At 44.9% G+C, this 27299-nt stretch overlaps 1 protein-coding gene across 1 annotated transcript in view; it reads right to left on the bottom strand.

Moving 5' to 3' along the window:
- Xpd (general transcription and DNA repair factor IIH helicase subunit Xpd) overlaps positions 1-27222 on the bottom strand; it is a 72982-nt gene extending 45760 nt beyond the window's left edge. The window contains exons 1-9 of the mRNA XM_075698548.1: positions 26986-27222; positions 26375-26474; positions 25530-25607; positions 18546-18608; positions 17812-17925; positions 13150-13263; positions 9056-9109; positions 3315-3377; positions 1238-1361 (exon numbers count right to left, since the gene is read on the bottom strand). Of these exons, the coding sequence (XP_075554663.1) occupies positions 1238-1361; positions 3315-3377; positions 9056-9109; positions 13150-13263; positions 17812-17925; positions 18546-18608; positions 25530-25607; positions 26375-26474; positions 26986-26990 (715 nt within the window). The 5' untranslated portion in view covers positions 26991-27222. The remainder of the gene's footprint in view (positions 1-1237; positions 1362-3314; positions 3378-9055; positions 9110-13149; positions 13264-17811; positions 17926-18545; positions 18609-25529; positions 25608-26374; positions 26475-26985) is intronic.
- Positions 27223-27299: the final 77 nt, after the last annotated feature.

Genomic DNA, 27299 nt, shown 5'->3' with positions numbered 1-27299 from the left:
GTTTTTGGGTTCGAGCTGTGGTAGCTACATAATTCATTGGCAACGAAATCAAAATACTTTAAACAACTGCCTTTTTTGAAGCTAGACTAACACAGGACCTTTACAGCGAAGCTGTATACGGCTAGGTTCTCATAAAAAATGTGTTTGTGGGCAAAAGCCGTGTAGAATGGAAAAAAGTATACAGGTTGTCCCACATAACTTCAGCCAATGTTATAAAAATGAAAGGCAGTCCGGACGTGAGTTGAACTGAATGCATAATGTTGGCCCTAGCCTAGAGTTACTGAGGCTATTTTTATTTGCCCCTTAATTAACAGATTAGTCACGTTCAATTAATCAACTTTTTAAGTATTGGCTGCAGACCCCAAGTGGGATACACAAAGTTGTACAGCACCTTGAGAAACCTCTAAAAAACATTGTTTCCAACACGTTATATCTCATGTGGTCCTTTCTTCCACGTTCAAAAGAAAGCCCACAAATATGAGAGTCTTTAAAAAAGCTTAGTCTGCCTATTACTACGCACAGCTGTAAGCAACCGTGACAAGCATAAGCTGGAACTATTAACTCTGAACATGACCGACGGTTGTACTTTATAGCCGCTCTTACTATTTCTAATTCCTTTTGCTCTCTGTCATTGGCTTGCAGACGTGAAGTCACGCACTGCCATTATTACTGTGACTGGCGAGTTGGTGCGACGGATGACAAGACGTGTGCAAAATAGCAAGAAAATAATTGCTACAAAGTAACCAGCATCTCTATATGCATCTAAGATGCAATACAGTTGAACCTTGATGCAGCAAACAGCAAAAAAGTAATAAAATCCTCTACATAGCAAATCAATTTACTTTTCAGAACTTGATGTTGGCAGAACGCCTTTACTTTAGTCTCAATATAGCTATGTTTATCAGCTGTATCAGCTGATGTACAGGAAGACAAAATCTTTAAACAGAAACTGTACCGTGGCCAGCAGTAGTGAGAAGTCTGCATTATGTGCTGTTGCTTTCATACACCCTACACTCAGCAGGATGAAAAATCGGGCAGGTTGGTGTAGCGTCATGGTTGCAACGGCACAAATGGACACGGACAGAGTAAAAATGAAGGGAACAAGAAGAGCAGCAACGTGTGGTGTTCCCACCTGTTCGCTCTGTCCGTGTCCAGTCGCACTGTTGCAACCACGACGCTACACTCGGCACCTTGGGCAAGTTTGGTGCAGAAGTGCGCGAAAAGAGGGACCACCCACCAATGTTGTGGGCCTCGTCAAAGATGACAACAGCGTTGCGGCTCATCTCCTTGGAGACCACCTCGGCGATCTTGGGGTCCAACAGGTAGTGGTAGCTGTACACCACCACGTTCGCGTGCAGCACCTGCACTCAGGAAACAGCCTGTACGGTCTACAGTCACCGACCAATCATTCAGACACACGCATGAAATGCCCAAAAGTCTGAATAATCAGAAGTCCGAAATACTGGATTCACCCAAAAATAGCGATATTATATTCCACAAATGGCCAAAAATGGTGCGCTGTATTTTCGAATCATACTTTCAGGGACATCTTCAATTTCGTGTGAACAACGCAATGTGCATTGGCATCTACGAGCGATGGCATTCTTGGCACAGTCCCAAGCACGCTACCTTATGACAGCAGGGAAATGCTACCGCCCATCAACACACCCGGTGCCAGCCATGTCAAATATCATGAAAATGAAAAGTTTCTTTAAAGGTAATCGCCTGAGAACACGGTGCAAGTGCGTGAACTTGTTGCTGCATGCCTGTGGCCTAGACATTGTGTTGTCGCAATATTATCGCCAATGCCTTTTATGCTATTTCTTTTCACACTTTTCGTGCTTTGTCAGTGGTCAGAGCAATCATTCGCAGCCATTATCAATGAAATCGGCCGACCATTAACAGTGGATGATAAGATTGGCATAGAATTGAGCGGAATGAATTGCCACAAAATTGCAGCCCATATCTCTACCACTGTCGTGTTGTTGCTACAGAGGGACGAATGTACAGTCAATGCATGCACTAAATTCTCATTGGCGACTACTTGATTGACTAGGCTTCGCCAACTTCAGTCTCAAGGAGTCGCCGGCGACGTATCAATACGAAAATATCGCTATTTCTCCTCAACTCGATTGCCAAATCAGCGCGCGGTCACATAGTTAGAGTCCAAATTATCGCACAGCGTGCTGCAAGGTGTCCAACATTGCAGTCGTCCTTATGCATTAAGTCGATGTGGCTAGAGGCAGTGCCGTAGAGCTGTCCGATAAATAGGTGTGTGCGAATACTCAAAAATACCGAATTTTATCGAATAGTATTATATCTTTAATATTTGTATTCAATTCGAAAACTAGGTATTCTAAATGCTTTAAATATTCGACTGGACACGAATATTCGAAACAAATCAAATATATTGCTGGCTACGCGGGAGTAAACTTCGTTCTTAGCATTTATTTCTATTTAATATAAGAAAGTGTGCCAGTGGGAGAATGCCAGTGGGAGAAGAGATAGGGGTCGGTCGATCCTTGCCCAGGCTATACTCGTGGGCAACTTCTGCGGCTATGGAGTGAGAGCTACCAAGGCAAAGTAAGTGCAAGTAAGATCGCTCTTGAAAGAAGTTGCGCATTGTCATTCACATTTGTTCAAGCTGGGGAAAGGTAAAATAAACACATTTTCACAAGAGAAAAATAAGACAAAAGCACCACTCAGTGTCAAGTTTGAGTTGATCTTATGCTTTCCTCTTCTGTGTTAGGGCAAATGCGAAACCACCACACATGGATGCCATGCCGATTCTGTACATGTTCCAAAGAACTAAAATCGCTGCCAAGCTATGCCAGAGTATCTAGCACAACGTGTACGCACTGAAGCTTCATTCTTGTACATTTCTCCTCATTACCATAGAATGTTGTTTGCAAATATATAGAGCTTCTTAGCCTGCATCCTGTTAAATTTTAATTAATGAAATTCTGGAGCGTTATGCGCCAAACCAAAATCTAATTATGAGGCATGCCAAAGTGTGGGACTCCAGATTAATTATGCCCACATATGCACTTAAACCTACGTACACGAGCATTTTTGCCTTTCACCCCCATCAAAATGTGGCCGAGATCAAACCTGCAACCTTGAGCTCAGCAACGCAAGACCATAGCCAATAAGTTCGTTGTAGTTGACAGGCTGACTTAGCGACTCATCAACAGGATTCAATTGCCCAGAGCAACAGAATGGATAAAAGATTCGACTAATTTATTCAGAGTTTACTTATATGCAGCAAGATATGGTACACCACCATGAATCAGCAAGAAAAAAGAAGGACTCACGGCTTGCCGTGCCATGAAGTAAGGACACAGCTGGTGCACCCGCCCATACTCCTTCAGGTCATCCTGCACGAATGAGCAAATAGAATCGAGATCGCAAACTGAGCCACCATCAAGACCACACAAAGCTGGCACAGTAGCAAGCAGCACACCGCTTCCAGCTTTCCAAGAAGCCAACCGGCATGCTATCTCACTTTGGCTAAGTTGGTTATCAATGGGTAGTATGCACCACTGAAGGAATTTCACAAGAGCCACAGGACTGGTAATTGCATCATTTTATTATTAGCCGCTTCCAAATATCGTATTTACTCGCCTAATGAATGCACCGCCAAATTAGCCACGAGAAATCTGAATTTCTTTTCCTCGCGTAAGGAACGCACCCTCAACTTTGCTGCTGTGCAGTCCCACGATCGAATGGTCGTGCTGTAGTTTTTCGGAGAGACTACAATCTTTGACTCTCGCACTTATGTTTAAAGCAAGCGCACTTAATGCTTAACACATTATTTCCTCCAGTGCTGACGCAAAGGCACCTCGCAGATTCGAGAGAGAAAATAACGCTAATGGCTCTTTGCAACATACCCAGTTTACGTACTTTACGCTGACATAATAGCAGAGCACGGGAGAGTCTAAGTGAAGAGACGGCTGGCACTTGATCTGCATAGTGGTCATAGTCGAGCGTAATGCCGAATTTGCGTGTCTGTGGCTCGCTTTTCTGCCTGTCTTGGGTTTTGATGTGTGTGATGAACCTTAGGGGAGACGCGGCAACTGAAGTGGTCAAATTGTAAAAATTTTCGATTTTCCGATTAATTTTTTTTTTTCCGATCCACGGACCATTATTTACCTTGTAGTGAAATATTATAACAAAATACACGGTAGAAATCAAGAAAACAGCACTTTCCTAGAATGCTGTCATCAAAAAATGCGAAAAAAATCTGGCTTCGGAAAGCCCCGTCGCACCGTAGATCATTTGGCTATCCGTTGACGCAGTGCCGCCATCTTGGTACCATCGTGAAGAGGAGAGATCGGAGGCAAAGATAGCTAGAGCGATGTATTTCTCCACCGAAAAATAAACCAACAAAATTAAGCGAAAAAACGGCAAATGCGCCATTGTGACTGGGCGCAGTAGTCACATGAGGCACAGGGCGCACTCCTATTGGCTGTTGTAGATTTGAATTGCTGATGAACCTCTTTCGTGTTCATCTGCGCAGCAGCGAGCTGCGCATTCCGATTAATGTCACTGATGATTGTGTCAGCTTAACGCACGTGTTCTGTGATGAGCCCCAAAGGAATCAAGTTCTGAATGGGTATGAAAGACCAAGAAAGGCATGGAAAAGAGGGAGAAAACCACTCGTAGAAGCAGATGCTACCGAGCTTGTCAACGGCGGACATGGTTGACCGGTAAAGCGCATTCGTGAGCGATGGTGAAAGCGCGTCCACGAGCGATGGTGAAGGCGCGTCCGTGACAGATGTTGAAGGCACGTCTGCGGGTGAAGGTGAAGGCGCCTCTGCGAGAAATGGTAAAGGCACGTCTGCGAGTGAAGGTGAAGGCACGTCCGCGAGCGATGGTGAAGGCGCGTCCGCCAGCGATAGTGAAAAAATCAAAATAGGGGGATGGCAGAGCTGATGTGAGAAAACTATAACGGTGGGGAGGTCAGTGCCCCTCCCACCACCTTCCTCCATCTGGCTGCTGATTGTGTTCACTCGTTTAACTGCTTCCCGAGTGCTTCGACGACACGCAACAAGCCGCGGCTGTCGACGTTAAAGAATGGCACTGCTATAACAACTGCAAAGAGGTGTCATGGGTAGCAAGCGATATGTGAGCACTGCCGAGGCATCGCTTTGGTGGCCTGAAAAGGAGCCTTTTAAACATTGGGAGAAGGTTGCCGCTGCAGCCTGTCAGCTTGAGAGATGCCAAAGAAACGCTGAAGGGAGATCACCACAAGCATCTCGCCACACACTTCTAGTGGCTTGCACATGAAAAGCTTATGTCCATCAGCCTTGCACGCTACACGTGAAGCTTGCCGTCATCCTTCTCCAAAGCATCCAAGTGCTCCACATAGTGCAGCGGAAGGTTCCTTGCGAAAATGAAGCCCCAGAGGGACTGAATCATCTGCTGGGCCTCCTGTGAGGACAACGTTGAGGCAGCCTGCCCTACCACGTCATCGCTGCCATCGTTGCCATTGCTATCTGATGCAAGCATGTTCGCAACAATCGTCTCATCGGTTAGAAGTACTTAGTTTCCAAATCTACAGCCCTGCACTTTCTTTTCACTGACAACGTTGTGCATTGCCGACAATCAGCGGGCGGATCAGCAATCTTCCGTTTCGGCACAAGTCAAGCGAAGCTGAGAAACTGCGTGGCCAAGAACGGCTTCGATACAACAAACAAAGACAAACGCGAGCAATTAAGCTGTTTGCAGAACTGCGTTGAATGAGGTAGATAGAGGTAGCTTGTGAGCAACATGCAAGCGATCTGCTTGCAGTGCAGTTAGCGCAGTCCGTTCGTGTTTCCTAGGGTGGGGCAACATAGAGCTACGGGCACAGCCCATTTGTGTTCGGAGGGGTGGAAGGGCGATGAGAGAGAGCCGCGCGGAGATGGCTGGAAAATGAGCACGTGGCGGCTGTTGGAGCAGCGACCCATTGTGCAGCAGCTCGAATTTCTCACTTTCTTTTTTCCTTTTCCAAGATTTCGCATTTCACTACCTTCTGGCTTGGACACCCAGCAGCCAGACTTCATTGTAATAACCGATAATGCTGCATCAGGGCATTGTAGTGAGTGGGTTATTTCACTATGAAAAACATACAAAAGTGGACGGTGCAGCAGCTTCTCCTTGTTATAACTGATGTATTGTTAAAACTGGTACCGTTATAAGTGGGTTCAACTGTATTCAAAAGGAATGCATCTACAGAAGTAACAAGTGAGCATGGATGACTGCTGCTATTTTTGAAGACTACGTGCGCCTTCTGGATAGACGGTTTGACACAAAGAATTGGCAAGTGCTCTTCGTAAATGACCATTATCCGAGCCACGGGAAGATCGACAACCTCAAGGTGATGGCTGTGAAATGTTTGCCTGCAAACACAATCACGGTACTGCAGCCGATGGATCAGGGCATCATTGAGGCCACCCGCACGCTGTACCGCAAGGCACCTTTGCAGTGCATGCTCACAGCATATGACGCCAGCAGGAGGTACAACATTGATTTGCTTGATACTATCTATTTGCTGAATTTTTCATGGAAATAAGTCGCACCTTCGAAGCGACCCTGACGATGACCGGACTTGCAGCGATCTGTACGAGCCTGTTCGAAAAATTGCTGGCCAAGAGGTAGAAGGTAACTTGGAGACATTTGCGTTGGCTGACGCTGCTGCTCCCGTGGTCGTCCCAGCGACGGATGCGAAGATACTAATTGACACTGTTGATGGAGCCGACCAGGATGAAGAGCCACGTGAAGTGCCAACTATGGTGCAGATGCGGGAGTACCAACGCCTGCTGCGAAATAAGGTTGAATGCATGGGTGGTGACCACGGCCTCATGCAATGCTTGGTCAAATTAGAACAGGGGTTGCTCGCGCCCAGTAAGAACTTGAAACAGCCAAGGCTCACTGCCTTTTTTGCACCTCAATAAAGTTTTACTTCACTGAATACACTGTATTTTGACTTCATCGCAGTTGTGGCGCAATCAACGTGCGACTGCTTTAGCTTTCCTCAAGTGGTTTCTTATATAGAATTACTGATTATAACAAATTTTTTCACTGTCCCACCGACTTCATGATAACGAGGGATTACTGTATACCGCAAGCAGCTCGTGACTGAACGTGCTGTAGTGCACTTCAGCAGGATTCAGCTTCTGTGAGAAAAATCTCAGTGAGCACCGGGAGTTGCACTGGAACTGTTGTAAAACAGAGCCAACAGCCGCACTAGGTGCATCGGTGATAAGACACATTGATGCAATATGTAGGGGATGCACCAGCAGGGTGGCACCTGCCAATGCGTTTTCGCAGCTTCATAGGACTCTTTGGTGTCAGACGTCTAGGACAGTGGAGAAGACGGAACTTTAGCGGTCTTGAGAAGCTAGGCCAGTGGCATAATAATTCGGATGATGTTGGGAAGAAAATGGCAGTGGAAGTAGAGCAGTTCAAGGAACTCGTGGAGCTTTCCCAGTGATGTTGGGCGAGGAAACTTGCGCAAGGCTTGAGCTTTCTTTTCCAATGGCCAGATTCCTTCGGGAGTCACGCGATGCCCGAGGAACTCAACGTTGTGAGCACCAAAGACACACTTTGTGGGGTTGATGAGAAGGCCATGTTCCCGGAGCCGAGAAAACAGCAGGCGTAAATGGTTGCTTCGCTTTTCTGGAGAAGTGCTAGCCGCCGGGAAGTCATTCAGGTATGCAAAAGAGGAGTCCCTGGTTGGCCTCGTTGATAAATCTCTCGAACGTCTGAGCAGCGTTTCAGAGCCCGAACGGCATGCGGGCGTACTCGAACGGCCCGAATGTCGCAATTGCAGTTTTTGGGATGTCCGCTGGCTCAACAGCAATTTGATGGTAGGCCTTCACAAAATCTATATCGCTGTATATTACCGTTTCAGCTAGTTGGCTGCAACGTCATAAATGTGGGGGAGTGGACAGCGATCAGGGACGGGGCGTGCATTGAGTGCATGGTGATCGCTCAACAACGCATGGGCGTCAATCCCATTGGGTTACCCTTTGGTAACATGCGGAGAGCTGAAAACTACTCGACAAAGGACAGATCACACCCAGTTGCAGCGTGCAGCGGCTATGACTTAAGTCCCAGCACATCGCCTGCAAGATAAGGCGTTTAATCTTGGAGGTCTCGCCGTAGAGCTGCGCATTACAGGTAATGCAGCACTTCCAGCCAGCGATAATGGAAACGCTATTTTTTGCCCCCAGTGTCTATATCAAAAATGGTAATTTTTTCTATCTTCACACGATGCTTTCCCTTGTAATTCAAACATGACATTTTGCATGGAGGTTCCTCTATATCTACACTGTGTTAACCCATGTGCCGGGCAGCCGTATTTTGTACTTTTAGAAGCTATTTATGGATGGTCGCACTGGTGTCGGTTTACCTGAACATGGTTAGATAAGTTACTGATACACTGCAATAGTTATCTGAACACACTTTTGTATGTTTTTGGTTGTTTTTGTCTGGCAGTTGGCATGCTGTCTCTGAGAGTGAGATATTGGACATTCTCTTGGATAGTGACAGTGATGACAAGAGTTGCGACAACAGCACTTTCTCTGAGCCTTCTTCTGACGAAAATGAACCTGATGGTTAAGTGGGATTCAGAATCACCAGAGGACAACCGTGCGTGCTGGAGTGCTTCAAACTTTCTCACACAATGAAATGCTTGTGACTTTAAAAACTGCACACAGTAAAGTGTGAATGATTCTCAAATGTAAATAAATGTGCTTCGTGATTTTTCCACCAAATGTTTGACCTAGGTGCTGATGGCACACCGAAAAACGAGCGTGTAGCATACTAAAGCTTTCGGTAAAAGAACATGCGATACAGAAAGCCCACGTGCATGCACTGCAGGCAGCAGCGAATGGGTTAAGTTAGGTTTTTTCACATGGATCAAACTTTTGTTGGAGCTGGCACTTAAAACACAGCTGTCGTCCTCAATACGACGGTTAACAGAAGCCCACACAGCCTTTCTCGCTTGATGGACTGTACAGGGTACAGAAGCATCAGCATTCGAGCAAAGCGCTGACAATGAACTTACCACACTGTAGATGCCAGTGGGCAGGGGAATGTCTCGGCCCTGGGCGTCAAAGTTCTGTGCAGAGAGGACAACAAGATCAACGGTAAATGCGGATAGTTGGCATTAGCGCATCATTCCATTAGACAAAGACAAAAAAAAGACAAAAGCGACAGGACTGCACACTGACTAGCAACTGACATATTTTATTAATCGGAGCTCGAGCGTAAGCAGGCGCTGCTTCATTACAAAGATGCCATAGCAAGAAAATTAATGCAGGCATTTTAGGTTTTTTGCATAAAGTCAAAGTACCGTAGTTACATGATTGTAAGTCGACCACTTTTTTAAAATTTGAAAATCTGAAGTGAGGGGATCGACTTACAATCAAAACCAAAACATGGCACCACCAGAAAAGCGAGACCAACGAGAGCTACAACGTGGTTACAATTTTATGTTCGCTCTATGGCCCTACCCGTAGCTTATCGCTATCCCGCATGTTTGTTCGTTTTTCGGAAGGGTTTTTCAACGTTTTTGAGAGTTTTACAGTGCACACAACACTCATGCGCTGCTGTTCCATTCGCAGCGGCATCCTCAGAATGGCGGCGCTTGCGGGGAGTATCGGTAGTTTATGGAAGAGCAGACACTGCTCGAGGATTTGTCTTTCCCTGTTGCGCTTAGCTTTATCTACAGTTTGACAAAAGGCATTGGTTTGACGCGTTCCACTTGACTGCCGGCTACATGCTACTTCTATGCTTCCTCAGTCGTCATGAGTGCTCCAGGCCCACTAATCATTCGCCACTCGTTCACAGCAGCGTTCAAGAGGGCTGCCATCCTTTACGCCGAAGAAACAAATCACTGCGGCAGCGGGCCATAAGTTCTATGTTTCTGAACGGGTGGTGCGAGAGTGGCGACTGCAGTGAAGCGAAATTTTCACCTGTGACGGCAGGTGACGAATTTCCCACGTGTCGAAGTCTGGATGCTTTCCGGAGCTGTAGGCTAAGCTTGCGGCGTACGTCGCTGAAATGCTTGGTCGGTCCCTGCCAGCGAAGTGCGACATGGTCATGAAACAAGCCCGGACCTTCGCCTTTTAAGGCCCTGCTCCGCCGTGAGTACGAGTGGCTGGCAGCAGAAGACCGCGAAATTACGCCAACTGGACCTGTCAAAAAAACCTCCCGGACGGCTGCGTGTGGTTAGGTGCATTCGGCGTGGGCTGCTGTTCCACAAGATGTCGTGGTGCGGTCGTTTGCCAAATGTGAAATTTTGCTGGACGACAATGCGCTGTGGGAACGCAGCAACGATGACGATGGCAGCACTAGTGAAGACGAGTAGTCCAGAGACCATGTCAGCTACTCATAAATTTTCGTTATCGAATGCACCCTTGGGTATGCTCTCCTTTCTTTTTTTTCCTGTCACGCGATATGGGGGGGTTGACTTACATTCAAGTCGACTCACAATCGTGTAAATACAATATGTGCGTGAACTCGCCATGTTGAATGTTTGACCGTCAGGTTACCAGGTGTCTGTCACAGTGAAACATTGTTAATGCAAAGGTCATTAATTTTGAAAATCTGAACATTCAGAATCTTCCTCTGGTCCTGGCAGGCATATGCCGTATTTAATGGCACCAAAATCTCGTTAATTGGGATGCATTTGGCGTACAACACTTAATTTGGACAAACCGTGGAGCCCAGCAAGCTCAGAGAGCCGCAAATGCGCAACATAAAAGAGCAAAGGCAGCGCTAGCATCCAACCAAAACGAAGCGACAGAGTCCGCATTGCCATTCATCAGCGGAAAACGACAGGAACTCTGAAACGCTTCATGTTTCTTTGTCTTTATAGCCTTTATTCTTTCGTATGCACTGCGTGTTACATTGTGTTGGGCACGTACCTTTAAAACTGCGTAGTCGCCATTGTGATCGTGTCAACAGCAACCACAGTTCTGTCCGCAGCAGTTGTGCCAAACAGTACTTTTCTTTTTACTCAGTGTGTGCATTGGCCATGCCTTTCAGAAGTGCGCAGTTACAATCTGTGATTGCGTCGATCGTGACTGTGCTTTCGTCTGCAGTGGTTGCGGCAAGCAGTAGTTTCATTCTAACAGCGTTTTGGTCGCGTGCTTTCACAACTGTGTTGTCAACACTCGTGATAGTGGTATCGATAGTGACGATGGCTTTGTCCGCAGCGGATGCAGCAAACAGCAGTTTCACTGTGACTCAGTGCACATTGGCTGCGTGTCTTCAGAATTGCGTGGTTGCCCTCCATCCATGATTGCATCGACAGCAACCACGGTTTCTTTCGCAGTGGCTGCGGTGAGCAACGGTTTCATTTTGACTGAGCGCAATGTGTAGGCGATACCGCAGCTCGCACTGGCATAGAATCTGTAAACGGATAACCTGTTGGCCACCAAGCTCACTGGTGAAAAGCATGCCCTGGATGAAGACGTGGGTTTCACGCCACGGCCACAATGCCAAGGAAGCAGCGAGGCCCCTTCTGCCGGGAGCACTAATCAGTCACGAGATGATGGAAGTTGCAGCTTCTGAACTGCTTTTGCGCAAAGCAGAATCAGGATTTGCCAATTCATTCGGTAAATACAAGAGAATTGAAGCTTCTGAACTGCTTTTGCACAAAGTAGAAACGGGATTTGCCGATTCATTCGGTAAATAAAATCATGTTGTTGTAGTAAGCATTTGTTTATTGTTCTCTTTGTACACTCGACAATTAAACATTCGGTTAAGTTGGACATTCTTCTTAGACCTGTGAAATTCAAGTTAATGAAGTTTTACTATAATATGATGCCGGGCTGCTTTTGCTAGAAACAAGATAGTGAAGGTGATGACATGTCAATATGATTAGCAAGCGCAAGGAGCGAAAGCCTGGTGCCTTTAAAAAAAGCTTGTTTCAATCAATAAATACATCGGTTGCTAGTTGGAATGAATTCTTGTCGTTAATCTCTTTCCTTCATCTTTGTCTTTTGCACTGCAGGAATAATGGCAAGATCAAGGTACGTCAAGTAAGCAGGGGCCTTAATATCAGTTCAGTGAATTACCATCATCATCCTAGTTATGACCGCTGTTGGATAAAGGCCTGTCCTAGCAATCTCCAATTACACATTTTATGCCAGCTGACGCCTCATCCTATGCCAACAAAAAAAAAAATTCCAAAATTTTATCAAACCACCAGAGGCTCTGCCGTCGTCGATTTGGCTTCCCTTCCCTCTGGGAACCCATTCTGTAACTCCAATAGACCACCTGCTATCTTCACTATGCATTACATGGGCTGCCCAGCTTCATTTCTTCATCTCGATTCACTCCCCACTCCAATTCAATAAACGCAATCCAACAATATGATTCCTCCATTTTGTTTCAGATGAAGTGAAAAGGCAACCCTGAAAAGGCTTCAGCAGTAAGCAGCCTGACGAAGTGGCTGCCTCGTGACAGCAACAGAGAGGTTATGTTATAGATGTGCAGACCGAAACGAAAAGACCACAGTTTTACCAAAAAACGTTTAGTTTCTTCTAGCACAATTACGCCAACCTGCAATTGTCTTGGTGCATTACATTGGTTGAAGAAACAGGCAGACACAGGCTGCACCACTTATTTACAACCTGCCCGCCCAGACTGCGAAGAAAAAAAATTTTTTTTTTTTCACAGCTAGTGGTTTCCAGACTTTTGCTTGCTACTGTAAAGGTTAACTTTCCAGAGGAACTACAAGACACATGATCAGCATTTATGTTTGCCATCTCTCTTGCATGTCATGTTGTGGGTGCCTCGTTTCTGCGAGTGTTTACATTCATGTGCCGATGTCCTTTACGCAGCAGTGTTTAACCAACTCATTCTTCTGCAGTGTTGCAGTGGCCCATTATCTTTATTCCAGCTGGGTTTTACCATAGGACGGTGTGCACATGATTATAATTTCTCTCTTCTTTTTTCTCATGGATGAACTGAGGCATAGATGTCATTCGTATGACAGTACATCCCGAATGAAAAAAACTTTGCATTGTTCCAAACATGAGCGAGAACTAAGCCACGGTAAGCATAACATTTAAGGTTGGTACAATATAAATGCAGGTAACTCGGGTGATTACAGAGTTGCCATAGAAGACCACTCAAGGTCGTGCTCACCTCAAAGAAGGAACAGCACTGAGTGGCTGGGTCAGTGGCCTGCGCCCGCCGGTACGAGGCCGTCAAGCTGAAGCACCGGCCGTCCACTACCCGGCCGTCCCTCTCCAGACTAACCTGCAACATGCCAGATGTGCTCTAGTCACACAGTAAACCCTCACTCTAAATATGAAAGCATAAACTATGGTGCTTAACATCCTGGAACATACACAGTAGAATCCAAAGGACACCGTGATTGGGTGATTCTAGACTAATTTCGACCATATGGGGTTCTTTAACATGTACAAAAGCACAGTACACCTAACCTAACCTCTAACCAGGGTTTTCCCCAGGAATTGAATCAATGGCTGGGGGGGGGGGGAGGCGGGAGGCTAGATAAACTATACAAACTGTTTCTTTTTTAGTGCATTAGTTAAAGAATAGACGTCTATTACCCAAATGCTCATCCCTGTCATGTATGTTTTCCTTTTTCTCTGTATACAAGTGGAAGGCAGTGTTTTCTATTTAGTCTGAAGAAAAAAAAAACACCTATTCTTTAGAAATTTAGTTTTTACTGAAAAAGGCCAGTATTCAGTTCTTAAATGTCTGACCATTCTTCAGTGTATAAGGACGTTTTCAAACTTGTTGCCAGCGCCAATGACGAGATTTAAGCTTTTGAAACAATGTTTAGGGAGCACACAGATTATGCTGCACTTATAAAGCGGGCACAGCAACGAGGACCGCTACAGGAAAAGATTTTAGTAAAAAAACTGCGGCAACCTACTCAGAAAAGCTGAGACGCGGCCATGTAAACCAAGCGTAAACACAGGTAAACATCAAAGACCAGAAGTTTTCTGGGATGTCTTCCGCTGGCTGAAGCCTGTGGCGTCACCTGTAGGTGTTTTTTCTTAGAAGGGTTTATACAGGAAGCACCATAGCTGCATGCTGTTTTTTTTTTCATTTAATTTCATTATAAAATTTCCATTAGGTTGCATCACTTGTTTCCAATATTGTTTAGCATTGTTTGTATTTAAAAAGCATTCTCCATTTAAAGTTTTGTGCCTCAAACCACATCCCTTCCTTTTTCTTTTCACCTGACACCCACTGCAGCTAAAGCTTCCTATGGGGCTTCATATTTTCAGAGAAATTTGGTCCTTGGTTGGAAGCCCCTTAAATTAAAGTAGACAGGTGCCTATTTTCTCTTTCTGTCTCGCTTTAGATGGTAACGTGGTATTTCACTCCTCCTTTTATTGGCGCTTTGACCAAACTGCCCAGACGTTTAATACAAGAATTGACATGAGTAAAATTTAGAGCTTCAAGGGGGTTGTCCAGAAGAACAAGGGGGGTTGTTTACACACCTCCTAGGAGGGTGTGTAGGGAGATCACTGCTTCTAACCCTCAGCAGCCTGAAATTTGGCCCCTTAGTTCACCAATCTTGCCTTCAAGTATGGCTTCTCAGCAAAGTTTCAGTTGTTATAAAAGTGACCTTCCTAAGTGCAGAGCAAGGCTCTGAAAAACTTAACGTTGCTGCTTTCTAGCTCATTTGTTGTCACCTTCTTCACTGTTGCTTTCTTTCTGACGTCGGCTGAAGTGGGAGACGGCTCCATGGCAATATATCCATTACTATCATAAAGCTGTACATGAAGTTAACATTGACTTCTGTTAACATGAACGCATTGGCTAGTTGGTCATTTGTATTCAGGCGGGAACAGTGCTAAGGGCACAGGCAAAGGGAAGGCAAATAGAAAACACAGCACACTATGTCATGTTGCCTGGAGCTCTTGCAATGTGTACTTAAACTTGATTACCTAAGCCGCGGGGGCGGAGTGCACATGAAAGCGTGGCTGGGTTCAGTAAATTCGTACTCTCGATGTGAAGGTACCGTCGACGTACGTGACACAAAACCATACCATTCGTCGCAGACTCCCAAATTTATCAAAAAATAATTGTTTTCTGATTCAAATTTGCTTTTTTCCGATTGCCCAATAATTCGGAAAATTCCGCAGCCCCTTTCCGTGTAAGAAAAATCGATCAGTGACTGTACTCAGTTGCACAGAAGGTCAAATTCCAATAGAATGAAATTTCGATATAACAAAGCAAATTGCTGATTTTACCTACTTCATCATATCAAGGCTTAACTGTGGTTACATGCCGTGTGAATGATATATTTCACTCTGCAGTACAAAGCAAAGCCAGCCATGCTTTCGGGTTCACTCCGCCCCCACGGCTGATAGTGTCGGCCGCAGTGGGAGGACGCTATGCTGGAAAGCTCCGGCAGCAGGGAGTGAATGCTTCATCTGCCTCTTGCTCCAATGCATCTCCGAAACTTAAAGGTAATGCAAGCTCCAGCACTAAATTTGCAGGAAGACAGCGCACTGTGCCACACCACCTCAGCTTGCCCAGTGATTGCACATGTGGCACACCTCTAAAACAGGGCACGTGGGCTGCGTATGCGTTCAGCTACACTGACAGCCGTGTGCAGCCATGGCCGCAATAGAAAAGGAAACGTGCGCCAACTGCCCCCCAAATTTCTGGAATCCTTGGCACGAGACACATGGGCGAAAATGCAACATGCTTACAACATTTACAATCAAACCTCGATGTAACGAAGTTATACTTGTAGTGAAATACTTCGTTAAATCGCAAATTTCGTTAATTCGAGGTTTTAAAGTTTCGGCTGTAAAAACAACTTCACAAATTCTCAGAGCATTCATGGCAGATAGTATCTTGTCAGTAAGCGCTTATAAACAAATTGCAAGGAAGTCGGTCCGTAATAGTGTGGTTATGAGTGCCAGCGTGCTGTAGGTCGCTTTGAGAACAATGTATCGACGTGGCTCACGATGTCCGAAATTTGCTTGCAATGCGACGTGCGGCATCATAAATCTTGGATGCCGTGGCTGGCCGCACTTAGTGTCCACAGTCCCCATCATCAGATGGCACCTACAAATTAAATACATGCGTAAAAAGGCACGGATATCTGTGCCGAGCAAGAAAAAGTCACAGCTTTGCCAGAAAAGCTGAGCATTGATGACGATAGGAAGGAGACGATTAACTACATGAAGCAAGGTTCATAGTTGTGTCAGTGTCACAGTGCCCAAGCAAACATGACAACCTCTCATTCGATGACCACAAACTCGCTGTCACAACATCAGTGAACGCTACACACCATGTTTCAGAAATTTGAGATTACGTGACCACCAACAAGTACTAGATGGGTATGCAAGCAATGTGCAACAAGGCACCAACTGTGTCGGCTCGGCCTTTGCATTTGCTGTAGATTACCCTCGAGATACGGCAGGTGGTCCGCATGTGAGGATGGGATACACGCACTAGGGGGACAAGACGTCCTCCCTGGTAGCGCGTGCTCGATCACGTTACCGTGCATTCACTCTCTTGCAATGCATCTGCCTTGTACACAAGGAATCGTCAGCTGCCGTGTTTTTTCTAGCACTCCGAGCTATTGTGCGCCCTGCTGCCTCCACAACTTGTTTACACATGCAACAAACGGTGTAGCAGTGTTCCCTGCGTACTGTGTCCCAGTTCACACGCTTCGTAGGATTTTTTGCCGCTCAAGCTTTTTATGTGGAAGGACATTTAAAATAACTTTTGCCTTGGTCTACATTTTTAGTTTCTTGATAGATTTACTAGCCACAATGTACGAAAGCTGCGGTAAATTGAAACCGTGTCACGAAATTGCATAGGTAAGTAAAAAAAAATCACAATTTTCAATGGAATTAAGATCGGGAAATGAGTTTCTTACATAGCAAATTTCATTAAATTGAGGTTCGTTGTATTTAGGTTTGACTGTATCAGATATAACAAAGTCTTTTTTTTTTTTGTCGCCTGCAGCTTCGTTATAATAAAGTTTGACTGTAGTTCATTCTTGCATTTCTAATATTAAAGCAACCTGCAGCTTCATCAAACAAGTCTATGCCTCCTAGAGACATATCAGAACGAAGTAAGGGAACAACACTAAGGGGACTGATCAGAAACAACGCTTCATCACGTTGCCAAATCTTGTGAGATGACTAACAGTAACTAAGGAAGGCTACTTTATTTTTCTTTATCTGCGTTGGTCACATTTCAGAGCAAGCACTTGGAGCACGAGTAAGAACAAACATTGCAGAGAATCGGATTAAAGATACTTGCGCTACTGTTCATGCAGGTGAAGCCTGAAAAACAAAACAAGACCATTTGGCAACTAAACTTTTGGTTGTCACTGTCCAACTTGTTTAATAACACTAAAGTGATAAATTACATATCACACAGACCTAAAAGATCAATGGTCTGGACAAAATGATGACGAAATGTGCTTACTAGAGTAACAAACCCTAGACAGCCAAAGATCCATTACTTCAACCCTGGCAAAATGTACAAAGGCTGAAATTATCATGTGTTCTAATGGGACAAAGTGCCCATATTGTATGCCCACCTTTTGAATGCTTAAAAACTAAATGCAGGTCAAATTATGAAAGTCAACCGTGCACTGTAAGATTTACTTAAGAGTTACCACTGGGCGCAAGATACTACGTTTACACTTTCTTTCTAAACTGCCTTCTAAAGTTCGGTAGTATCAACAGTTTACCTCTGCGCTTCCATACTTGCACGCTTTCTACTAAACCTTTGTAACTGCACAATAATTTTGCGCAGAGCATCTCAGATGACCATCCACCCTTCCGTGCTTACCTGTGGGTGTATGCAGAGATTCTTGCGAGAAGTGAGACACAAGCCCAGCAGAGACATCTCCTCCCCAGTCTCTTGCTTGTAGTGCTCGAGCAGACGACGAAGCTCCTCCACCACCTGCAGAAGGCGCAACACAGTAGGGGCAGAGAGCGTGATCCACAAACACTCACTCTCGCTGGTAAGCAGCGCAGATTATTCTCGAAATCCTGCAATCTTCTTTACCCCTGGTCTAATGGTGTCATTACATTGTTATAAATTTCATTATATTAGTTGCCACAGCTAGAGAGGCTCCCTGTGTCATGTCTTGACCAAACCATTAGCTATGGGTATGAAAAGTGCTAACCTTTTTCTTTCTTTAAGTTGACTGAGAATAAAAAATAATGGGTGACAATCTAAGAATGCTGTGGCAGATAGACCACTGTCCAACTATGAGAATTTGTACAGGTGTGCCAGCCAATTACATTCAGCCATTTGCACGACGGCATAGTGGAGACAAACTTCTTTTAATGTCAGTGTTCCTTGGCTGTGCGACGCAGATGGAACAAGGGCAAGTGCAGGGCACTTTTTTGGGTGGAGATTGGGCCAATTCTTCAGGTTGTCACCCAGTACAAAAGAGGCGCGATCACGCTGCCAACTCCTTCCTTCACTGCTCAGCTTGGATGACGCTACGATGGCTCGTCAAAATGCACAGCGCATGGCTCAAACGTTGCAGATGGTTGAAAAGAAGTACACCGCACCTTCTCAATCTCGGGCATTGTCCGTGAGCAGTACAGCAGCTTTGATACCATGGCAGGAAAGGCCTAGAATGCAAGAATAAAGAAAAACAAACAAAGCATATTGGGACCGTATGACCACAATTTGTGCTCATTCGATTTATACCCTGGGGCACTCTCACTCACGATCAGGCCCAACTGCCATCAAATTTTTAAACTGCAATTGCTCCATTCTGCAGTTTGCGTAAAAGAACCAATGACAATGGAGAAATTGAACTCCAATGGGAGGCGCTCATGATCAAAAGTGCACTTGTGACACCTGTATTATTTCTGGCCCCCACTGTGGCTTTAAGATGCCCAATTTAGAGGGCCGTTACATCAACTCAAAGTACCTGCATCAAGAATGAAGCCATCCCAATATATTGCATGCACAATGGCTCACTACGTCAAAGCAATCATCAGTATCATCTTAGGCTGGATGAAGGCCTGTCCAGGCGATCTCCAATTATCCCTGTCTTCCATGCACTGACTCCAACCTATGCTTGCAAATTTCCTAATTTCATTGCAACACCAGGTTTTTTGCCATCTATGGCTGTGCTTCCTTTCCCTTGGCACCAATTTTGTAACTCCAGTAGACCAGCAGTTATCTGCCCTACACATTACATGGCTTGCCCAACATCATTTCTCCCTTTGAATTTTCAGTAAAATATTGGCCAACCCTGTTTCTTCTCAAATACCAAGACTACCACTGCCTTCCTGTCTCTCAACATTTCACTTATTATTTTTCATTGTATCCCTAATTGTACAGGCAGTCCTTAGCTCCTATGTGTGTCACCAAGCTCCTATGCCCTTCCTGCCATTAAACCATACAGCGCACAGACAAGCTTGCAAACCGACCGAGCAGCCCAAGACCCTGGGGCCACTGCCTTTTTTATCGCTGCTTCACAGAAATGCTGTTGTTAGACCATAAAACACTCAAAGCACTGCACTCAGTTACACGAATCATCTGCAACGCTGCGGAGGCCAGCAAGACTTCTCTAGTGGGCATGCCTGCAGACACAAAAAAAGAATGGTTCTGAACTAGTTGAGAAAATAGTTCACCCCAGCAATTATGCTAAACTTTTCTTCACTTAAACTCAGTAAGAAATAAAAACAAGTTTTAACCCTTAAAAATGACCGCGCTGTGCTATACGGCGGCTAATACATTCTTTTAGATCGTTTTTCTTTTCATTGTTTTCATTTTGGGTTTTTCACTTTCAGCCCTTTGCAGCAGGCTTGCAGCGAAGCACAGCCGGGCCGATGGGGGCACTCTTGGTGCAACATCCAATTTAACCTCTAATATTACGACACTAATTACGACCCTTAAAAACCACCGTGAGAAGTTCACACGAGGCAAATCTCCCGTTGTCCCTCAAAAATGAAGACAAAGGAAATGTGTCATGGTGTCGAACCCATGACCTCCCAGGGCTGGATGCCTAAACCACTTGACCACGAAACATGCTAAGTGATACATTCTCGATGGCCGAATTTCTTGTGTAGCTTTGATATGTTGCACCCCAAGTATAGAATTGAGTACAGTAAGGCGCTGGCAATAGCCCCCATGCAGATGCCACTACAAAATCCTTTCTCTCTCTCTCAAATAAATGCTACATGGTGGTGCAACATCAGCATATGTGCACAATAGCACATTGGCAGCCAAAATGGCCCCATCAAGACATAAGTGTCACATACTAAACAGTAGCATTAAATTGAATTGTTCATTAATGTGACACAAAACAGCACACATGCTTTCTAATATAATTCAAGGGATAAAAAACAGATTGCACATGCAAAAAAAAACAAGAACAAGACCAAAATACACATACTTTAGAGAAGTAATTCTATACCATTTTTAAAAAACATATTGTCTAATACATAAAGAAAGTCAGCACTGCCATTACCACAATGTTAAACAAACATTGCTATCGAAATGTGGGTGTGAACTCTAAACACACGTTTCTGCCAAAATCATGTTTCTGGTAAATAAAAACAGAGTGTACCGAAATCAATAATTTCAAGTGCAAATGAACACACTTATGCAAAATAGCAAGTCCTGAAATTTACGACGTCAATTCAATGTTTTCATGTTATGCCAGTTAGGAACACTCATTTAACTGTAATAATAACAACAAACTATGTACCGATCTAAGAGTACCTATATTAATGAACCTGCATTGCACTTTTTCAATTTGGCCATCAAGAAGGACACCAATGCTACTCCACAGTACCAAGCAATAAGTAGTATGGCATCTGTATTGCAATGTCATTGATGATGAGGTACGGATGCCATAGCTACAGGTACAGCCAAGCTAACTATTCTATTAATTAAATTCCACGAGGTTCATGTACCAAAATCGTGATCTGATGATAAGGCATGCCCCATTGGGGGGGACTTCAGGTCAACTTTGACTACCTGGGTTTTTTTTTAACGTGCACATAAATCAAAGTACACAAGTGCTGTCTTTCACCCCCACCTAAATGCATCTGCCGCGGACAGGATTGCATGTGTCTTAAGATGAGCAGTTCAGTGCCATAGTCAGTGGGCCAACACCGCAGGTCATGGCAATATGTGACAGCAATATACGCAGGGTTCTTAGTTTTTGGGTAAAACCCATTCAATACTGCTTCTCTGCACCCCAAACAAAATGTATGGAAATCAGGTTAAACCCGATTTCTGCTCATAGTTTGCCCTTTCGTGAAGGGTAGATACGAACGCAGGTGTTACACAACTAATGAACGCTGCCCACTTTTTCCGAGTGAGTGGCCAAGATGTATAATATTATTAGCAGTATTAATGCGTGAATATGCTGTACGCCCCATTTTCGCTTAACATTCAAGTGAAAATCAGCATGTATAAACATTTCATATATTCAGCGTCTGCCGACCTTGAGTTAACAAAAGCTTGTTGCTTCTTCAACAGCCACGTTTACATGAATACGACAGTGGTGCATTGTGTTGCATTTCCCGAACGTCGCTTATATGTAAACAGTGGTAATGGACTGGGAAGCGAAGTAACACAGTGATGGGGTTGCTGTGCAATGTGAAAAGCTGCTACGACACTGAGAGGATGTTTGCCCAACTATGTTAATTAATTAATTAGTGTTTTATGGCGCTAGGGCTACAACGGCCAAAGAGCGCCAGCAACGATGTTTAGTAGTGCGGTAGAATGTTATAAACATGTCAGTGGGTATAATAGGTTGCAATGCCTGTGATGTACTGCGGTGGCTGTAAAGGCCTAGGAATTAGAATCATAAGGCTTGCATTTCTTGGGAGAATTTAAGATGATTATGTCGGATTTCGGGTAGCGTAGGGAAGATGAGTTTAAAAGCGGTAAGATATATTCTTCAAAAAATTCACATCATTAAGATAACTTAACAGCCGGTCGAGGGGGAACATCGGCTCAGCCGATAGGAAAAATGCAGGATGCATAGGTAAATTGGTGCGGTAAAGTTCAGGAAAGTATTTTTTTCGCGTGGCTTCTATGCCAGGGCATTGTATAAGAACATGAATGACTCTGAGTTGATTTCCGCATCTAATGCAGACCGGTGGGTCAGTACCGGTTAGCAAGTATGAGTGTGTTGCATGTGTGTGTCCTATCCTCAGTCTCGACATGATTACTTCCTCCTGTCTATGCCGGTGTACAGGTGTTTGGGTAATGTAGGGTTGGATGACGTGAAGTTTGTTATTATTTTCTGTGTCCCAAGCTTCTTGCCATGCGCGACGCAGTATTCCTCGAACGACAGGTTTCATATCTGTATATGGAACATAACTTACATCTATTTGGGGCCTTAGACCTGCTAAGGCCGCATTTGCGTCTGCTGCTTCATTACCAGATATACTAGTATGGCCAGGTACCCAGCAGATTATAATATGTAGCCCTCTCTTGTAGGCTAAGGCTAAGCTGCTGATGAGAGTGTTTATCACCGGATTCTTTTTGTTTTTCAAGGTGTATTGACCGGACCACACATAAGGCATCTGTGTATATTATCGATTGATTGATCTGTTTTGTTGTTATTTCTTTAACTGCGGGGAGTATAGCGTGAGCTTCAGCAGTGAAGATACTTGTGTATTTGTTTAATCTTAAATGTGCCACAAAATCTGGACCGATTGCAGCACATGATGTTGTTTCAGCAGTTTTTGAAGCATCAGTGTAAAATTCTGGACACTTGTACTTACTCTGTAGTGATAAGAAGTGTTGTTTTATAGCTTCTTGGGGTGTATGCTTTTTGTTTGTTTCTGTGAACGAGAAGTCACAATGTATGGTGACTGATTCCCATGGTGCTACTAACTCATTAGTGTTATGCGGGTGAACGTCCGACAGCAATATGTTGTTTTCTTGACATAGCGACAGTGCTTTCAATGGAAATGGCTTTGCTAATGATGGTCGCTTTGTAAAGAGGGTTTGCGTTTCTGTGCTCTTCAACATTTGGTAACACGGGTGTTCTCAGTTGGAACTAATCTTAAGTGTGTACATAAAACTACAATACTTACGTTGTCGGTCTAGGTTCCACTGATTAGCTTCTACGTGCAAACTTGGTACAGGGCTAGTACGGAATGCACCTAGGGCTAGTCGCATGCCAAGGTTATGTACAGGATCCAGAATTTTTAAAACAGAACGTGAAGCTGATTGGTAAACAATGTTCCCGTAATCGATACGTGTTCTAATCAAACTGTTATACAGCGAGAGCAAGCATTTCTTGTCAGTTCCCCATAGCTGGTGCGAAAGAATTTTGAGGATATTCATAGTTTTTAAGCATTTCATTTTTATGTTTTTTATATGTTGCACAAACGAGAGCTTATCATCCAATATAACGCCAAGAAATTTCTGCTCCTTTTTTACACTAAGCACATACCCGTTCATCGTAATATTCGGTTCAGGATGTATGCCTCTTTTCCGAGAAAATAACACACATGTCGTCTTTTCTTCATTAAAGCGAAAGCCATTCTTGTCAGCCCATTTTGAAAGCCTGTTCACTCCCAGCTGAATCTGCCTCTCGCATATGGACAGATTGCATGATCTAAAGCTTATCTGTATGTGACGTTCGAAGAAGGTTGGTTAGTTGGTCTGGTTGGTATCTCGCTATTTTTATTGCAGGAGCATAATGTGGGATCCAGTAACACAGGATGACAACCAACAAGGATGAAAGGCACGGCACTTTTTCCTTCGTTAAAAAAGTGCACAAAACAAAGTAAAGAAAGGATTGTGAAATTCACCTATTTGTTGTTTTTGTGTTTTTGTTAATGTGGTTTCTTTTGAATGTATTATAAATGTCTGGCAATGAGTATTTGTAGAGATGAGTTCATCACATGATTGGCGAACAGAGCTCTTTGCTATTGTACTTAAACATCGTTATAACGAAGTTGAATAATAATAATATTTGGGGTTTTACGTGCCAAAACCACTTTCTGATTATGAGGCACGCCGTAGTGGAGGACTCCGGAAATTTTGACCACCTGGGGTTCTTTAACGTGCACCTAAATCTAAGCACACGGGTGTTTTCGCATTTCGCCCCCATCGAAATGCGGCCGCCGTGGCCGGGATTCGATCCCGCGACCTCGTGCTCAGCAGCCCAACACCATAGCCACTGAGCAACCACGGCGGGTAACGAAGTTGAAGGGGGAGCCAAAATTACTTTGTTATATCTGGTACTTTGTTATATCCATTATTACCATTTACTACAATATATGTCTAATAGGGTGCACAATTGTAAACATGCAAATAAGAAGACAGCTTTGAGGCACGCAAACTGCTACACGGCCACTCATGCTATAAAACTTGAATAAAACAACATAAGAATCTTCAGCATGCGCAACACGTATGCGACTTCTTAGCACTTGACATGACAGCCTTTAGTCTTCTGTTCCACTGTAATGGTCTTTCGCATTTGCTTTCCACTCGGCTTGTCACGGTCAAGCAGCATGTATGTGGGACACAACACAGCGCTCTGTTGTGTGATCGAGGAGGCAAGCGAACTTCGCCGTGCCGGCGTGGGTCGGCCGGCTGCCAGCTGCCAGCCCGTGCGGCACGTCACAAGGAGAGGTAGATGGGAATGCACGGTCTAGGTGTGACCCCCAAGATTGCGCTGCAAATATCTCGAAGGTAACGTCCAACCGTGCCTGCCTGCACAGCGCACCACGCAGTGGAAGTGAATGCACTAATCTTTTAATCTTTTGCACCACCACGCGGCGTGGTGGCAGCACATCTCACGCCGCCAGGCATGCGCAAGGGGGAGAGGCCAGTGGAGAAGTACGAGAGTGCGCTGCTGCTTGTGCTCAGATATGCAGCTCCGCATGGCGTTGAGAAATACCAGTGTTGCTCGATCGTTTACTCAACAGGGCAACACAGGAGTCTTGAAATGCCACAGCAAATGAGTGCAGAACCCCTTGGAAAGCAATGTACTTGGCGTGCAACGGTCAGGTATTTTTGGTTAATGAATTGAGTTCATTATATGCATTGGCAGGGCACTTTCACTTCGTTAGAATGAGGTTTTAAATAGATGGATCTCTGAGGATTTCAAGGGGAAGTTCATCTACTTCGTTATAGCCATTATTTCTTTATAACACGAGGTACAAGTGTACATGGTACTGCAAGTGATTTCGCTTGTTTAAAATCGAATGTTTTTGTGCAGAGGGTGACTGCTGCTTGTGTTTACTATGCAAATCTCAAATCTTGAAGGAAAACCCCCCATTTTTTTCCAGATTTCCATTCAAAAATAACACCTGATTTATGCCCTGCTCCCGCCCCCCAAACACACATTAAAAAGAAAAAATGAACCCTGAAAACGAAGGATCTTAAATATGTAACATCTGTACCTCAAAATCATTTATTTTGAGGTAGAGGTGCCACATAGTGCTGAAACGAACAAACTCAAGGTTATTGGTTGCTAGCTGGTCACAGCCTTGCTTGTTCCCCGAGCACTTAAGCCTGTCCCATGCATGAACAGAAAAGGTGTCGTCCCCAGGACTGACCTTCTGGTAAGCAAGGATGAGTGCAAGCAAGGTGACCGTTTTTCCCGTGCCCGATGGCATCTCCAACACCCCATGGCCCTGCAAACATACAGTGATGTACTGCAGAACAGGTAATCATATGCATTTCACCATCACTTAGCAAGAGGAAGTAAGATGTACTTGCACAAACAAGCATGCAGCAGGTGCTTCGGTATCAGTAAACAACTGTGCTTAAGAACTGCTCACGTGCGCAATGTTAGAAGTCACACTAAAGAGAAACCCTTAAACTGCACAATCTCACCATGTACTGGGTAAGAGGTTTTGTGGCTTCACATATAATTTTATGACCGACTGGCCATATAATGCTGCGCATTAAAGCTGCTGCACTTGTTTCCCCTGTCTACACCCACGTGTGGCAGCTGCAGCGATGTCACAAACTTGGTGAGCCAATATATCATGACGCGACACTTCCTGGGTACTGAAACCGAAACTTGTTCGCAAAACCAGTATTGCCCTAAGTTATTTAAGGCACTCTGGTACTTTACAAGACTATTTCCAAGGTTTAGCGAGTCTGTGCCTTCAATTCAACAAAAGAAAAATACTATTCTGAAATGTCATGTCAGCATGTCTTTAGCTACAGGAATCCTGGAATACTTCTGAATGTGGTAAGCAAACATTCGCAGCCGCTAAACGACACTCTCACCAATATTTGAGCGGCACCTAAGCAGTACCCATGCATGCTGCTGGAAGCCCTTGAAAAGCTTGAATCCTAAACCTAATCTTGATGCTTTAGTAACTTGAACCTTCGGCCACTCAAGGCAACCATAACACTGCTGAGCTCTGGCTCAACGAAGGCTGGCACTTACCTTCGCGTCGAGGCACTGCTTGAGTTGTAGCATGTAGGAATACTGCTCAGGGTAGATGTAGTCGTAGGGGAAAAACACCGACAAGCCATCAACGTCGATCCTAGCAGGAAGAGGCCATACGCTGATCATTATACACGCTAACATGGACACAACAAACACCCGTGTCACAAATGCGGTTTCGATTCTCATTGAGATCAATCTACAGTGAACACACCGAACGAGCGTGCATTTGGAAACGATCGTCTAGCATCCCTCGATGTGTAACGACTAAAGTTCAATTAAGACTGTCCAAGCAACTGAATTCACATACGTACTACGCATTATGCGCCGAATAAAACTCTGGAAGGGCGCATTCACAAAGTCGCAATAGTGCGTCGCACAGCGGCAGGCTGCGTGAGAAGTCGCCTGGAAACAGCGCCTCGCATCAATTCGGAGCAAGCTCTCCGCGGTCCGTTGCCGCAAAGATTAGGTGACGGTCACCGGGAACCAAATTTCAATAAGGCAATGGTCAATGCTACAACAAGAAGGAACACTACGCAACCGAAGAGGCCGCGCGTCAAAGGTTGTGCGGCCCGACAGCGGAGGAAGATCGCACGACATATTTCGCCTACTTCATTCTGAAGCTTGTGCAACTGTCGGCGCAGGGCTCCAGTCACCTCCCACACGTCGTCGTGTATGAATGTATTGTGTCAACTCGTGAAAACCACAGTAGTCATTGCAAAGAAAAGGTTGCGGCTACGCAGCACCGGCATCCACAGCTCGCCATACACTTGTGTAGTGCGTGCGTGTGTGCGCACCGTTGCCAAGGCAAGCACGCTACACACGCTACCATGCACGCTACACACAGCGCGCTCATACATGTTTGTGTGACGCCAACAAAGGCAAGCCAAGCCAAGCAGCATGTGCGACACCAAACTTTTACATA

The sequence above is a fragment of the Dermacentor variabilis genome, chromosome 7, assembly GCF_050947875.1.
Source record: "Dermacentor variabilis isolate Ectoservices chromosome 7, ASM5094787v1, whole genome shotgun sequence".
Lineage (NCBI taxonomy): Eukaryota > Metazoa > Arthropoda > Arachnida > Ixodida > Ixodidae > Dermacentor > Dermacentor variabilis.
The sequence above is the reverse complement of the archived record's forward strand: the minus strand, read 5'-3'. Positions and strand labels throughout refer to the sequence as shown.